The 15,153-nt window shown below is 45.6% G+C and overlaps 2 protein-coding genes across 2 annotated transcripts; both read left to right on the top strand.

Annotated features, from left to right (window-relative positions):
- The first annotated feature begins 194 nt into the window (after positions 1-194).
- ovol1a (ovo-like zinc finger 1a) lies at positions 195-6,523 on the top strand. Its single transcript, XM_029137182.2, is given in 6 exon segments — positions 195-742; positions 4,760-4,995; positions 5,084-5,134; positions 5,136-5,309; positions 5,546-5,690; positions 5,828-6,523. Coding segments are annotated over 6 exon segments (1,050 nt in total). The 5' UTR covers positions 195-642; the 3' UTR covers positions 6,172-6,523.
- A 2,149-nt stretch (positions 6,524-8,672) lies between these two features.
- mus81 (MUS81 structure-specific endonuclease subunit) lies at positions 8,673-14,038 on the top strand. The gene is made up of 16 exons (XM_029138994.3): positions 8,673-9,105; positions 9,363-9,492; positions 9,779-9,861; positions 10,077-10,202; positions 10,320-10,400; positions 10,477-10,565; positions 10,949-11,131; positions 11,211-11,381; positions 11,487-11,614; positions 11,914-12,026; positions 12,161-12,280; positions 12,491-12,586; positions 12,742-12,870; positions 13,160-13,263; positions 13,510-13,593; positions 13,752-14,038. The coding sequence occupies exons 1-16, from the start codon at positions 8,965-8,967 to the stop codon at positions 13,816-13,818; spliced, it is 1,845 nt and encodes a 614-aa protein (XP_028994827.1). The 5' UTR covers positions 8,673-8,964; the 3' UTR covers positions 13,819-14,038.
- Positions 14,039-15,153: the final 1,115 nt, after the last annotated feature.

Genomic DNA, 15,153 nt, shown 5'->3' on the forward strand with positions numbered 1-15,153 from the left:
AGAGAGAGAGAGAGAGAGAGAGAGAGAAAAGGAGCGACTGAAACAGATAGCGAGAAAGGAGGGGTAAACCGGTTCAGCAGGTATACCACGGCCTAACCCAGACTCTCCGGCTTGTTGTCACCGTTATTTCTGCGGCGCATGCGCGCTGGGGCCCGTTTCCTGCTTTTAAATGAGTACCTGTGCTGCTTCTTGACCCACCTCCGTCGGCAGCGTGTGTGAGATCAGGAATATCTGCCGTTTTTTTTTTCCTGCCACCCACACACACACACACACACACACACGCACACACACGCACACACGCACTCCCGTTATCCGGCGCTGAAGGCGGAGGTTCGTCTTTACCTGTCGGGTTCGCTCACCTGAGAGGACTCACCTGTTCCGACGCCGAGAAGACTTTTCTTTACTTATCGGCTCAACGAGAGGACGCGGAGCAGGTTTACAACGAGGCGCGCGAGGGGACGCAGGGAAATAAAACACTCCACATCTTGCGAAACGAGCGGAGGAGCGAGGAGGAAGGAGAAAAGGGGGGACAGACTCCTTCCATTTTTCGTCCCACTTCGGAGCTTTCCGCTCCTGTAACTTTTCTTTGGAAATTACCGGCGTCGTCGCAACTGCGTCGGAGGAACGGGCGCACAATCAAACATGCCGAGGGCCTTTTTGGTGAAGAAGACGAATGCGTCGCCGGGAAAGCGGAACTGGAGCGAGCTCCCCGATCACGAGCGAGGGGACGTCTACATCCCAGGTGAGTCCACGGCCGCCGCCGGGAAACGCGGACAAAAGGCGAGGAATGGCGGCTTCTGCCGCGTCTGCTCTGCGCGTGTGCGCAGAGAGTTGCGTGTTTCGGCGTGTGGGCCCCGCGTCGAGCGGGATTTGTCAGCGTGGCGGGCGCGGGTGATGGAAGTGATTGTAACGGGGCGGCTGCACTCAGGGGCCACCGAATAACGGGAAGCACCGCGGGCCGCGGCGAAGGAGCCCGCGTTCGGTGGGCAGCTGCGCATTTTGGTGCCGTTTGGCCCAAATGTTGTTTAATTTGCGCCAAAATAAAGTGGCCAATAAATTAAATTCGGCTTTGATGACCGACCAGTAGTTCACAGAAACGACGTGTGACGCAAAGTGCATTTTAAAACCTTAAGGTTCTCGTAGTTGCACCTTTTGTTTTCATATCAGTCATGCAGCAGCTCTGGTGTTTGTTGGGGCCTATAAACTTATCACACTCCGTAGCTGTCACATACCGACCTTCAACCCATGATTGCGGCTTTCTTCCTTGTTCGGCTGAGCCCTTAATTAAATAAGCTCAAATACAGACCGGAGATATTTTCTGCAAAAAGTGATTCAACTCTAAACAAACGCAGTTGAATCCATGCAGGTTTCCGATTTAGAAAACACGATTTGAGTTTCTCTGGCATGTGTAAATAAATATATATGGGCTAAATGTGGAGTCAACGCGTGTAATGGAATAACGGCTCTGTCACAGCGTGTTGACATTATGGCCCCATTAACCAATGTTTCCTGATTAGGCTGAACGAACTGAACGCCGTAAGAGCTGACGTGCGTTAAGTGTCAAGGTTTAGTTGTTGTCTCGACTTAAGCTTTTGCCGCCGACCTTACATTAAAATGACAAACCCACCTCTTAACCCGCGTCCCCTTTTCTATCTCCCCCTCTCTCCCCCAGAACAATCCCCATTGTTGCCATCGGCGGATTTTTTTTATTGTAAGACCACATCGGTATCAGATAACAAGTAACGGACTACACCCTAAACGCAAGCTGTGTGTCGCTCACCCTCCCCCCCTGTGTGTGTGTGTGTGTGTGTGTGTGTGTGTGTGTGTGTGTGTGTGTGTGTGTTTCCCCTCAGCTCATCACCGTTACCTTTTAATCATTGACTTTTACATCCTCTCTCGAGTCTGAAACCGAAACACTTGAATGAACTGAATCTTCGTTATTTTCGAAGGGCGTTTGAAAGGACGTTAAGACTAATAAGTGAATGAACAGCGTGAAATAATCACATTCACTCTAAATATAAGTACACACAAGTACCTCAGGCCTTTGACCGCTTTTTACGCAAAGAAAATGAAACTATTACGGCGACCTTGTAAAACACTGACTGCGAGTGAAACGTTAAACTTATAAACCCAAGACATGAACCGTGTTCTATTCCGTTAGAATAAAGTCATTTTCATGAAAAATATATTATTTCTCATAAGTTCTTAAAAAAAGCTGCAAAGCGGCCGTGCGTAATTACGCATAGTTAACACTCCTTACCAAACCCAGCAACGGTCTCAGCTAAACTCTGGTATGTGCCGTTACTTGATGTACCTGCCTGACGTGTGTCGTGTCTTACATAAAGACACACAAACACACACACCCAGCAAACTATGATAATTGTAACCAGCGTGTTGAATATTTGTGTAAAATATTTAGGTGTGAGCAGATTTTTTTCTGTTTTTTATTTCCCCGTTTGTTGAGGACCGTCTCAATCAGCCTCCACAAAACACTGTGAATTATGGGTCACATCGTTCAGCAGCTGGTTAATGGGAGATCAGAAGTAACATTAATCAAACACCGTCATGAGACATTTTATTTTATTAGAAGTGTTTAGGCTGATTTGATTTTAGGAAAACCAGCTTGTCTCTTTGGATAATTGCCTTTTTTGCCAAGGAGATGAGAGGATAAAGATAAGGTTACGTTAAAAAAATAGGCCCCGAGATGCAAATCTCGTCCAACAAGCTCTGTATACCTGTGATTTCCAGCCAAACACAACTGCACAACCGGAGAACGTGGCCTCCTCGGCTGCGGTCGTGATTATCTTTGGTTGCGACAGGAAATCGGGAGACGACTCACTAAAACCCGAAACCCAGTCGCAGCAGCATGAAAACGGCTCATGAGGTGAAAGGATCGTTCTGCTGCAGCGGGGACACCCGCCAAAATAAAAGCCAGCTTAGGGTCCTTCCGGCCAGGTGACACGTCAGGTGGTTGTAGCAGGACCAGCGCATTCTCTCCATCAGACACGACTGCTCCAGCTGGTTCACCCTGTTCCCAGTTGTGTCGAGCGCTGAAGCGACATCGATCGTATCACGCGAACCTCGTCACAATAGGGACGAATTTAATTATAATGATCTCCTGAAATGTCAGACTGTTATTACAGGAACTGCTGCTAAGTTCATGGTCATTGGTGGAAAGCAGAAATGTAACGGACCCTACAGACAGTTTGCTGCTGCTGCTGCTGCTGCTGCTGCATACGCCTTCAGCAAACACACACACACCCTGCGTTTGATAAAGTTATCGGCCCGTTGTTGACTCTTTGTTCCAGCTGAGCGAACGGTTGGCGAGAAAATATTAAAGGGCCCAAAGAGCAGCGCTTCCTTGTTTCTGTCTGTCCAGTCCCCTCACCCCACCTCCTCGATGCGCACACACACACACACACACACACACACACACACACACACACACACACACACACACACACACACACACACACACACACACACACACACACACACACACTTCATTCAGTAGTGAGGGGGAAGGAGGGGGTGAACAAACAATACGAGACGAGATTGAATGTCCAGCCAGCAGTCGCCACAGAAACTATCGCCACCCAGGAGTAATTAGGAAAGATTTTATAAACACATAGGGCAAAAGTATCTCATCCACACACACACACACACACACACACACACACACACACACACACACACACACACACACACACACACACACCTTGATTAGAAGCCATCTCTGCAAATCACCCTTTCTGCACTGACCTCCGGACCCGGCCTCGTCTGTGCGTTAAACTGACAGCCTTTGCTGCTAAACTCTGAGCTCCTGTGAGGATGAAGAGGGTCCGGCCGCTGGCGTTGGGTCGGACACGGTGCCGTGTGTGAGTCGCACAGTGTACCGTTACCTCAGCTGGTCCCACTCCGCGCCGGCCGTTACGGCCTGTCATCTCCAAAGTTTACTGCAGGGCTTCATTTGCATCCTACATTTGAGTCTTATCAGATTGAGGCCCTACAGACTCAACTGATTCATTGTCTTCACTGGGTGGAGCCACATTTGCTTTTGGTCAAGCTGAATATGAAAAGGCACACACACCTGTACCAACGTTGGAGGATCAGTGGTTTCTAAACTCAGACATCGCTCTGCCCCTCGTCCAGCGCTGTTTTGTTGTAGTGCGGTCTCTCCCACACACACACACACACACACACACACACACACACACACACACACACACACACACTTTCAGCCCTGTGGAGGCGGATTGTTTGAGGAAGGTACAGAGCTGGTGCTGCAAGACCGTCTGGTCTGGCAGGTTTAACTGTAATGCTGATGTGTGTGTGTGTGTGTGTGTGTGTGTGTGTGTGTGTGTGTGTGTGTGTGTGTGTGTGTGTGTGTGTGTGTGTGTGTGTGTGTGTGTGTGTGTGTACGCGTGTTAAATAAGTCCCTTAAACAATAGGTCAAATGTGCGCACACACACACACACACACACACACGAACGGAGCTTCGCGTGTTGGCTAATTGAGAGATTGTGCAAATATGAAGCACTGCAGGTTGTGACACTCTACCTTTGCTTTTTCTGTTCTCGCTCAGTGGCTTCAACTCATTACCGCCCTGTCTGAACTATAGGGTGTAAAGCACTTGGTCAACTTATTTGTGTTTTAACGTGCTGTATAAATAAAATAAGCTGCATATCTTCACACCGAGTCTATTTTGAGAGAAGCTTCGGGACAGGAAGTAACGCTTCCTCTCGCCCTCTCCTTCCAGTCTCCATCTTCCCGTCGTTGGTGCTGATGGAGGCTGAAGCCAGCCCCGCGGAGGCCGCTCCGCTCTGCCTCACCAAGCACAGCGCGTCCGAGGCCCAGACGCACGCCGAGCTGCCGTCCAGCACGGCGCTGGGCCGGCCGCACGGCCCGGCGGCGGCGGCGCCGGCGCCCGAGGGCAGGTCGGACGTCAGGAGGAGGTCGCAGGGCGGCGCCACGTACTTCAGATCCAAAATGAAGGTGAGGGAATAATCATCAATCATAATAATAATCACTTGCATTAGAACGACATTAAAACTGACAGAAGGGTGATCTGTGCCCCCCACAGGTGACTACAGGCGAGCCGCCCTCCGCTCCTGCCCCTCCGCCTCCCTCTCTCCCGCTCTGTCTCCCCCCCCTCCCCGGCCCCTCCATCCCCGACCCCCCACGCCGCCCTGATGCCAGCGCCTCTGCCGTCGCCCCCTCCCCCCGCGGAGGCGGTCTCCACGATGAGCAGGTCCCCGGGGCAGAGCCAGAGCCCGCCGCTGGGGACGGCCGGAGGCTTTGTGTGTCAGGTAGGCCCACATTCACCATGTGATGAAGTCCTTGCCCGGTTGAGCAAAAGCAGAATTACTGGCCTCAGTCCTGCGAATGAGCAGATTGAGCAAAGTAGTGAACCTATAAAGGCTGCAAAGAAGAAGTGGATGTGGACAGAACAGGATGTAGAACATTCACAAATCTCATTATGGGGAAGACGCTAATGTGCCTGTTCATGTTTTGTTTCTGTGTGTGTGTGTGTGTGTGTGTGCAGGTGTGTCAGAAGACGTTCCAGTACCAGCGCATGTTGAACAGACACGTCAAGTGTCACAGCGATACCAAGAGGCACCTGTGCAGCTTCTGCGGCAAAGGCTTCAACGACACCTTCGACCTCAAGCGACACGTCCGCACGCACACAGGTGGACGGACACACACACACACACACACACACACACACACACACACACACACACACACACACACACACACACACACACACACACACACACACGCACACAGAATTTAAGGACTCTGCTGACGTTTGAATGTCCAACAGGAGTGCGTCCGTACAAGTGCACCCTCTGTGACAAGGCCTTCACCCAGCGCTGCTCGCTGGAGTCCCACATGAAGAAGATCCACAGCATCACGCTGAAGTACGCCTACAAGGAGCGCCGCAACAAGCTGTACGTGTGCGAGGAGTGCGGCCACACGGCGGGAGCCCAGGACGAGCTGCTGCTGCACCTGCACGCGCTCCACCCCGACAGCCCCCTGCTGAAGGGCAAGGCCGCGAGGCGGGCGGGCGGCAGGGAGCGGGAGGAGGGGGAGCGGGAGGAGGGCTCGGCGCCGGGCTCCCCCCTGGGAGGCGACAGCGACGACACCACGGGGTCAGCGGGACAGTAGACGAGGAGCTGGAGGCAGGAGGGATGGAGGCGTGCACACGTGGGACTGTAACGATAGAGGAAGGATGAGTCAGATTACAGTGTAAAGTACTTCATGTAGATAGGTACATATTTATGAATGGATGAGGGTGTGTGTGTGTGTGTGTGTATAATAAAGTGCTGTACAGGAAACAAGGCACCCAAGAAGTTCCTGACTTTAATAATATATATTTTTTATTGGGACTGAGCTCGTTATCCTGCATATACCTGCATGTTTCTGCTTTTATGTTGCTTATGAATGTTACCTCTGGGCTTTTTGTACAGTGCAAACATCAGATGCTTCACTTATTCATTAAAGGGAGTAATATATTTCACTAAGTCAGTCGTCTTTTTGTCAGTCTACATCCTGTACTGTAAATGGACTTTGTGTTGATTTTATGCGTTATATGAAAAAATAAATATTAGTTTCACCTTCTGAGTCAACGTGAGGTTCTGAGGGTTTACAGTGGTTGAGAAGCAACAGTGGACGTCATACAGTAGCACCTGGTAGCTCGGTAGGCAGAGCCTCTACCAGGTGTGTCCTTGAGCAACACTCCCTGGGCGCTGCACTGTGGCTGCTCACTGCTCCCCAAGGGAATGGGTTGAATGCAAAATGCGTCAATTTTTGTGGGAGGATAAATAAAGTTAAGCTTTCATTATTAAGTAGAACCCAGGTGTGAAACCATGGGAAGAATGAACCCAATGGATCGTTTGTCGAAACCACTGGTTCGTGTAGTGAGTCCACGGATCATCTCCATGTGTGGTTATCACAGCCGCCTTTTAAATCAGCTAAAACAATAGATTAATGCTCAATCCCAAATGCTGCTTGTTGGAGGATTGACTGTTACACACCATGACTGAGGGAATAATGCGTTACGGTGGCGCCTCGCACGGCCTGAGCACACGAAAGGAAACTGCTGTGTGTGTGTGTGTGTCTGTGTGCGCTTAGGAAAGACACAAGCGGCGGCCGGGAGGGTGAGGTTGGATTCCTGGTCTCTGTCGGGTCTTGTTGGAGGATTCCAGGCTGCCTTCACCCTGGGGATACAGGGAGGTGGATTCAGGTGACAGCTGTATAACGGTCTCACAGTTAACTGGCGCTGACTGTGCTCAGAAAGGCTGAAAGCCGTGTGGTTATTGACACCGCCCAGCGGATGACTAAACCAAATCACGTACAGTTATATCACATGTCAATCCATACACAAGGGCAAAACAAAGCCTTTACTCAGAGACAGAGTAAAGGTTAGATTTATTCTGGTTGGTGTTCTAATTTATTGCTGTGGTTGATTTCTGACGTTATTGTGATTTTAGGTTTGTCCTTATTTTTTAGCCATGGCAGAATGACCTTTGACTAAAAAAGATAAGCTATGAAACTTACGCATTCAAGATTCACGCTTCTGATTTTGTGTTGAGGTTTGTATCAGACTAAAAATGCCTTTAAATGAATTAATTAGTTTTTTGTTTAAATGTTTTTTATTTTTTTTTGCATTATCCTGAGCATTACGTCGGTGTAATTGCTATTTCCACCGCTAGAGGTCGCTGCTCAGGCAAACATTTTGAAGTGCATGATCACGTCGTCAACGAGCGGGACAAAGTAGGGGTGGAAAGCTTTGGGTGAAAGGGTTTGGGCAAGAGAGGTGGGTGTTGGTGAGATGGAGGTGTAAAAGCATCATTACATTCATAAAAGTCCCATATGGAGGCAGAAAGAGGTGAGGGAGGAGTTGGGGCTGGAGGAGGGAATAGGCAAGCTGAGGAGTTTAATGCTGTTTGGGACTTCTATGACATATAGTTGATATGAAGTAAAAGGGGTGTCTTCAGACCATCAGGAGGTGTTATTGGATGTTATGGACTTATTAAGTAGGAACAGTAGCAGGGAGATCGTGATGATGTGGGTTCCGGGCCATGTGGGTATTAAAGGGAGCGAGTGGGTGGATAGGGTGGTGAAAAGAACAACAGAGCAGGAGGAGGTTATAGAACATGTTAAATTATCAAAAAGTGAAGGGAAAAGCATAGTGAGGTTGAATATTGTGAAATAGTAGCAGGATGGTTGGGATAAAGAGGGTAAAGGACAGAAGCTTTACAATATCAATAGGAATGTGGGGGTAGGTGAGGACTAGGTGGACGGGGGAGAAGAGAGCAGGTTATAAGTAGGTTAAGAACTGGGCACACGTATGTGACCAGCACCTTATGGTTGATGGAGAGACATGTGGATGAGGTGGAGGGAGTGGAACATGTTATAATGAACCATGACAAGTACAGGAGGGAAATGGAAGGAATGATGAGGAGCATGAGGGCAGCAGGAATGAAAGATGTGTGTTTGAGGAGTGTATTAGAACCTGGAGGGTAAGAGAGAGGGATGGAGGCCTTGTTTAAGACTTTAAATGTTACTGTGTTAGGGAAAAGAATGAGCGTTGGAGAAATCGCCAGGGGGCGGTAGTGCAACAATCGGGATGCACGCCGCCGTTCAGCGCAAAGGAAGAAGAAGAAGAAGACTTTCGTCAACACGGAAGTGAGGTTTTTCTTGAAAACAAGGCGCCATCGGTTGTTGGAACTTTACAAAGACAAAGTAGTAGTAAACGCTACGAGGAGCAAACATTACTTAGATCACCGTTACATTTTCTAACGTCTTGACTTCTTTTATATTTTTTATTCTAGTTTGCTAACTTTAACGTTAGCTTGTTATGGCTAAAGCCTTGTAACGTTATTGATCTGGTCCATGTTGGGAAAACTGGGGCATGTCACGTGTTATCACCGCTTTTTTGTCGCTTGATACAAAAGGATGCCAAATTCGGAGCCGGTCCGTTTGGGTCGGAAACGCCCCCTGCCCTCGTGCCCGAACCCGCTGTTCCTCAAGTGGCTCACCGAGCTCCGAGACGAGGCAAAGGAGAAAGGTCTGAAGACGCAGTACACGTACCAAAAGGTAACGGGCCGCTAAACACCTGCTCCAGCTGTTTGCCAACAAAGCCTGAGCACACACATAAAACTGGGTGGAGAGAAGGACATGCTTTATGTAGCGATGATTACAAGACAAAGTAATAACAAAGGTCACTGGTAATGTCATTAAACGGAACTCAACTCATTTTCCACAAACAGGGTTGTATTTCACAGTGATACATACAAGGAGCACCTGCATTACATACTTATTATATAACATACCTATGTTTCCCTTTTCACCAGGCCATCAACTCTTTGAATAAATATCCATTGCCGCTACGAAACGCCAAAGAAGCAAAGATCCTCCAGAACTTTGGAGACGGCATTTGTAAGATACTGGATGAGAAACTGCAGCGTCACTATAGGGAAAACGGTAAATAATGGATGTTTGCATTAACATATTCACTGAAGGATATTGGGATTTTGTGGAGCAGCATGCTAAAACATTATGGCTGAAAATTCACAACAAAGTCAGTGAAAGGGTACATTTCAATGTGGAGACTGTGAAATGGACTATATGATGAGAAAATGGTATCAACAGAGGAAATACTAGATTGATAGTTATGATAATGGAACACTGCAACCTGAAAGTATCAACGTTTAAAAATATGCAAAGTAATTAGTCTATATACAATATCAGTTTTCCATCTTTCTTTCAGGAGAGGCTCCTATTCAGTCTCTCACTAGTAGAGCGCCCCCTCCTGGTGGAGCAGATAACAACAGCTCAGCTCCCTCTAAAAAGGTAATGACAGTGTGACATAGTGTGTCTGAGATTGCCTCACTGTGCACAACTATAAGAAATTATAGGATCTACATGTATAGCATCAAAGGTTTTAATAGTTTTCATAAAAAGTCTTAATTCTGCTCCAGTTACCTCCGGTGACTGTTATTGTCCGTTTGTTTTAACATTGTTTAAAACATTATGGAATTTCCTGGATTTTCCATCTTCCTGTGTAGACAAATGCTACAGAGGAGCCAACTAAGCCTAAAAGAGGAGGGGGGAGGAAGAAGAACAGGGAGTATGTGCCTCAGCAGAGGTCGGGGGGTTACGCTGTCCTACTGACCCTTTTCAGAGAATCACAGGTACATTACGTCTGAATATCTACAAGTAATTCTGGGAGGAATAATGCAAATCAAACGTTATTATTATTATTGTTATTGTTATTGTTATTGTTATTGTTATTATTATTGCTTCTGCAGATCCCAGGTGGCAAAGGTTATATGTTTAAAATGGAACTACAATCTGAAGCTCAGCTTCTCTGTGATAAATCCTTTACTGTGGTAGGTGAAAGATCCTTAATAACACCTCATTATCACATTTACTTTTGAACTGACCTTGTATTTTGTGTCTCTGTAGCCAGATCTTGGCAGTAAGTACACGGCCTGGTCTTCTGTCAGCACGCTCATTCAGAAGAACCTGGTGATAAAGAGTCATAACCCTGCAAGGTAGACAAGAAGCATGAAAAGACACACACACAGGATACAGCTAAAACTCCAGTCTAGTGTGTGGATCAGCTGGTTTGCATCCCTGCTCATTTACTTTTGTGCATTGTCTTCTGGGGTTGGTTGACTGAATCCTTATACCCCTGGTCAGCCCTACAACCGAACGGTTAACTCACATGTTCTAAACTATATAGAACTAAAACCTGTTTCTGGTCTGGAAATGTTTTCTGTTTATTATCCACATTTGGCTTTATACACTGTGCTCTTCTGCTCATCACTGCAGTAGTAGGTTTAAACTTTACCTGCCTATGATCATGCAGATCATTGATATTAGTGTTTGAAGCTTTGTAATGTGTGTATTATCGCCTGTTTGTTTTCTAACTCAGGTATTCCCTAACAGAAGAGGGTCTTTCTTTGGCAGCGCGACTACAATCAGTAGAACAGGGGACAAGAGTTGCCTCAGAATTTCACAGTGAAGAAGCAGAGGAGGAGGAGGCGGTGGGAGAAGCGGTTGTGGATCTTACTGTTAGTGATGAAGATGATGACGAGAAAGAAGAGGGCAGAACAGAGTGAGTAGACACAGGATCGGTAAATTCTTGTCTTTTGTCTGATCTTTATCTTTGATTGAACAAATATTTGTCTTTCCAGCCCCACAGAGAGACTGACCTGTGCCACCAAGACAGGATCTGGGGTGGAGGAGAGGAGTCCTGCAGGAAAATCCCAGGCTTCACAGGCTGCGAGCAAAAAGCTCAATGGAGGATGTCTCCAACCAGGAACCTATGAGATCATCCTGTGTGTTGACTTCATTGAGACAACAGGGTAACATGTTCTAGTGGGACCCACATTTTTGTTGTGTTATTCACGTGGAAATAAGTTTCTTCTCTACATGTGGACCTTTACATTAAAAGACATCTGTTTGTGCAGTGGGAGCCACCACTGCAAACAGGAGCTGGTCAAAGAACTTCAAAGAAATGGAGTGAATTTTGATGTCAGAAAGCTCAGCGTTGGAGACTTCCTGTGGGTAGCCAGGGAAAAACTTGTACCTGTGCCAGGTAGGAAAAATCTGAAGAAAACAACTATAAAAGAAGGACAAAGTGTGTGAACAGAATCAGAATAAAGCTGCAAAGTACATATTGCAAATCTTGGCAAATCTACCTCAAACATTATATATTTTGGCTTTAAGAGAACAAAATGTCAAACAATTAAGTCCCATTCTCTCATTGGGCCCATTCAGTAATCCATAAACCCTGGAAACCATCTCAACCAAAGCTTCATTGGTGGCACGTGCATACACTACTAGAATTGTAAGTCATTTTAGTGGTTTTGTTTAGTTTTGTGTTTTTTATTCCAGGTCAGTTGCGAGCTCCTGTTGGCAGAGAACTTGTTCTTGATTACATTATTGAGAGGAAAAGAATGGACGATCTGTGTGGTAGCATCATCGATGGACGCTTCAGGGAACAGAAGGTTGGTGTGATGTAGTCAGGTGTTCACGGTTCTATGTGAATCTACAATGATTAGTTAAACGACAATAACACAAGTCTACTTTTATGTTATGGGCTGTGCATAATTTAACCTTTACACTCTTTGCATTGAATCAGTTTCGAATCAAGAGGTGTGGTCTCCGCAGGCCCATCTATCTGGTAGAGGAGCATGGGAAAGCTGCGTCTCACCTGAGTTTACCTGAAGCCACCCTGCAGCAGGCCATAGTCAACACACAGGTACAGTACACCACTCAGTTGGATGGTGGACAGATAGTCTTTAATGTTACTTGACTGATTGAAATCAGAGCTGGAAAAAAAACTATTTAGAAATAGATAAGCAGAGGACAATTATTATGTTTATTATTCTTATGTTATGTTGCTGAATAATTGCTGAAGTAATCATTGAGGGTCAAGTGTTTTGTGTTCGTGTGTGAACCGTGTTTTTAGGTGGTCGATGGCTTTTTTGTGAAGCGAGTTCAAGATGTAAGAGAGTCAGCAGCCTACCTCACTGTCATGACGCGCTACCTGACTAAGCTGTACCAGGTGTGTGTGTGTGTGTGTGTGTGTGTGTGTGTGTGTGTGTGTGTGTGTGTGTGTGTGTGTGTGTGTGTGTGTGTGTGTGTGTGTGTGTGTGATCACAGTGATGTCTGTCTCTGTGTCAGTCTGTGATTTGTGCTGTTAACATTTTCTGATTTCAGAATAAAACGCTGATCTGTCGCTCCAGAGAGCTGGAGGGTGATGCTGAGGCTGAAAAGGGGGAGGGAGGGACCCCATTCTGCTCTCTTATGTCATTTGCCGAGTTTAACCATGGTGCAATGAAAAACAAGGTACATTAGTAACTAAGTAACCAGTTTTTACTTTGGACGAGGTGAACTGTGTGATTGCATTGCTGGAAAATGCTGTATTTGAATTCTAATGTAAAACATCCAGTGATCACACAATAAGGAAAGTGTATATAAGCTGTCAGTGACTTTCCTCCTGAAACTCATTTACTGCTCTTTACTTCAATCAATGGGATCTCAATCCCTCTCTCTCTCTGCAGATAAAGACTCACCTTTGTCACTTGTGTCTTTCTAGTCATATAAAAAATAATAATTTCCCTCTTTTGCTCTTCAGTGTCAGACAGTGAGAGAAGTATTTGCCAGACAGTTGATGCAGATCAGTGGTTTGTCTGGAGACAAGGCTGCAGCTATACTGGAGCATTACAGCACCCCACAGAGGTAACACACACACACACACACACACACACACACACACACACACACACACACACACACACACACACAGACATTCCTACCACTCAACTACACTACACAATCGCACAAAACCCCACAATCTATGTCTGGTGCAAGTAGAGTAACACAAATACAGTTTCCTCATTGTAAAAGCAGGATGGAGGATATAAAATGTGATTTCAAAGGAAAGAGCAACGTTAACAAAAACTCTGCCCTTTCTCTCATTCTAAGTCTAATGACCACGTATGAACAGTGCGCAAGCGAAGCAGAAAAGGAGAAACTCCTCTCAACCATTCGATATGGAAAGCTCAAAAGGTTGGTGCAATGTGAAGCAGAACTAGATAGAGAATCACAAAATCAAAAAAGAAATGGCTTTTTTCCACTTATGTACAATGCTACATCTAAAATACATCCTCACGGATGTAAACAAAGGGTCTGTGCGAATGACTGATATTAAGTTTTCTGTTTTTCAGAAACGTGGGTCCAGTTCTGAGCAGGACTGTTTATCAGCTGTACTGTACAGAAGGAGCGCTGTCATAAAAGCATGCACACATAGCAGCTGGTTATATATTTACTCAGATATCATCTTTAAGACGGATGTAAACGCAACCTCACTTACCTCAATGTAAATGCATTTAAAATCTAAAACAATGTTCAGTCTTTTATCAGTTATGTTGATATGTAATAATAATATATAAAAATAAGTTGCTGTTTTTTATTTGTAAAATGTTGAATAAATATAAAATTCATCATACACAAATTTAATTTTAAGTAGTTACATAATCTACCAAGCACTTTTTAGGGTGCAGCACAGCAGTGCACACATTTGCCAATGTCACTATTTTAGCAACACAGTCTTAACTGCAGGTGGACTCAAAACACTTAAAGGAACGTGAAGGCAATTGTGCACCTGAAAACACGCCACAACACAAAATATGATCCAGTGTTTCTTAAAACTGTAAAACTTGTTTTTTACTTTGTAATCGGTAATCTTATAAGAGAAAAATCTATTTATAATTCATTTAACAATAAAAATGTAAAAAGAGAATTTTTGGCCTCTATAATAACCCAAGAAAGCAACGATCGGACGATATTTGACAGATGCCTTAAGCAGAGTACAATACGCCTGGTTTAACATAATGCATTACATTTAAGTGGACTTTGACTAGAAGCAACCTGGTATCTCCACCTGCAGCGTAAAGAGAGACTGAATCAGACCGATTTTAATGGGGAAAAGAAAATATCTAGTAAAAGTAAAAATGAAAACACTCCAAAAACCAAGAGCATCAGCACAATCACGGTGCATCACAGGTTTAATCTGTAGGTCTGTTGGGTCTTTTTGAATACCTGCCTTTATCAGAAACATCCACAGGGATTTTCTTTTATTCTTGAACACCAACTTTTTAGGCAAATGTTTGGAGTGACATACGTAGGGGCTGTGAACTATCAAAAAAAAAGTTTGGATAATCACCAAATAGTCAGTTGCGAGTATTTCTGTTACCACGGTGTTAATGACAGCGGTGCAAATGAAATGTTAGGATTAATAGAGATGAAAGATTGCGTTTTAATTTTCCCTTTGTACCCAGGGTTCATCTTGAACCCCACCACCTCCACTCTGGTCTGTCTCTGCAAAACCTCTGTTGTTTAACCAAAAAGCTCTCACACACACATACGCACACACACGATTCACATGGGAAGTCAGGTGCCATTTCCACTTTAGCTTTCAGCTCAGTCTTAAAATCAATACTCACATGTTTTATTCATTAAAGGTTGTCAGCTGTAACTATGTCTCTGTTCATACTCGCAGATAAGTGATACTTTCCTAACTCAACACAAATGTAGGAGAGTGTCCTTTACCTTGATACTGATCTGAAT

The sequence above is a fragment of the Betta splendens genome, chromosome 2 (genome assembly GCF_900634795.4).
Source record: "Betta splendens chromosome 2, fBetSpl5.4, whole genome shotgun sequence".
Taxonomy (NCBI): domain Eukaryota; kingdom Metazoa; phylum Chordata; class Actinopteri; order Anabantiformes; family Osphronemidae; genus Betta; species Betta splendens.

Excerpts from the sequence above, each read along its gene's own strand:
- mus81 (XM_029138994.3), top strand. The coding sequence starts at position 8,965 with ATGCCAAATTCGGAGCCGGTCCGTTTGGGTCGGAAACGCCCCCTGCCC. Across the intron at positions 9,862-10,076 it reads GCTCAGCTCCCTCTAAAAAG|ACAAATGCTACAGAGGAGCC; the intron begins GTAATGACAGTG and ends CTTCCTGTGTAG. Across the intron at positions 12,027-12,160 it reads GACGCTTCAGGGAACAGAAG|TTTCGAATCAAGAGGTGTGG; the intron begins GTTGGTGTGATG and ends GCATTGAATCAG.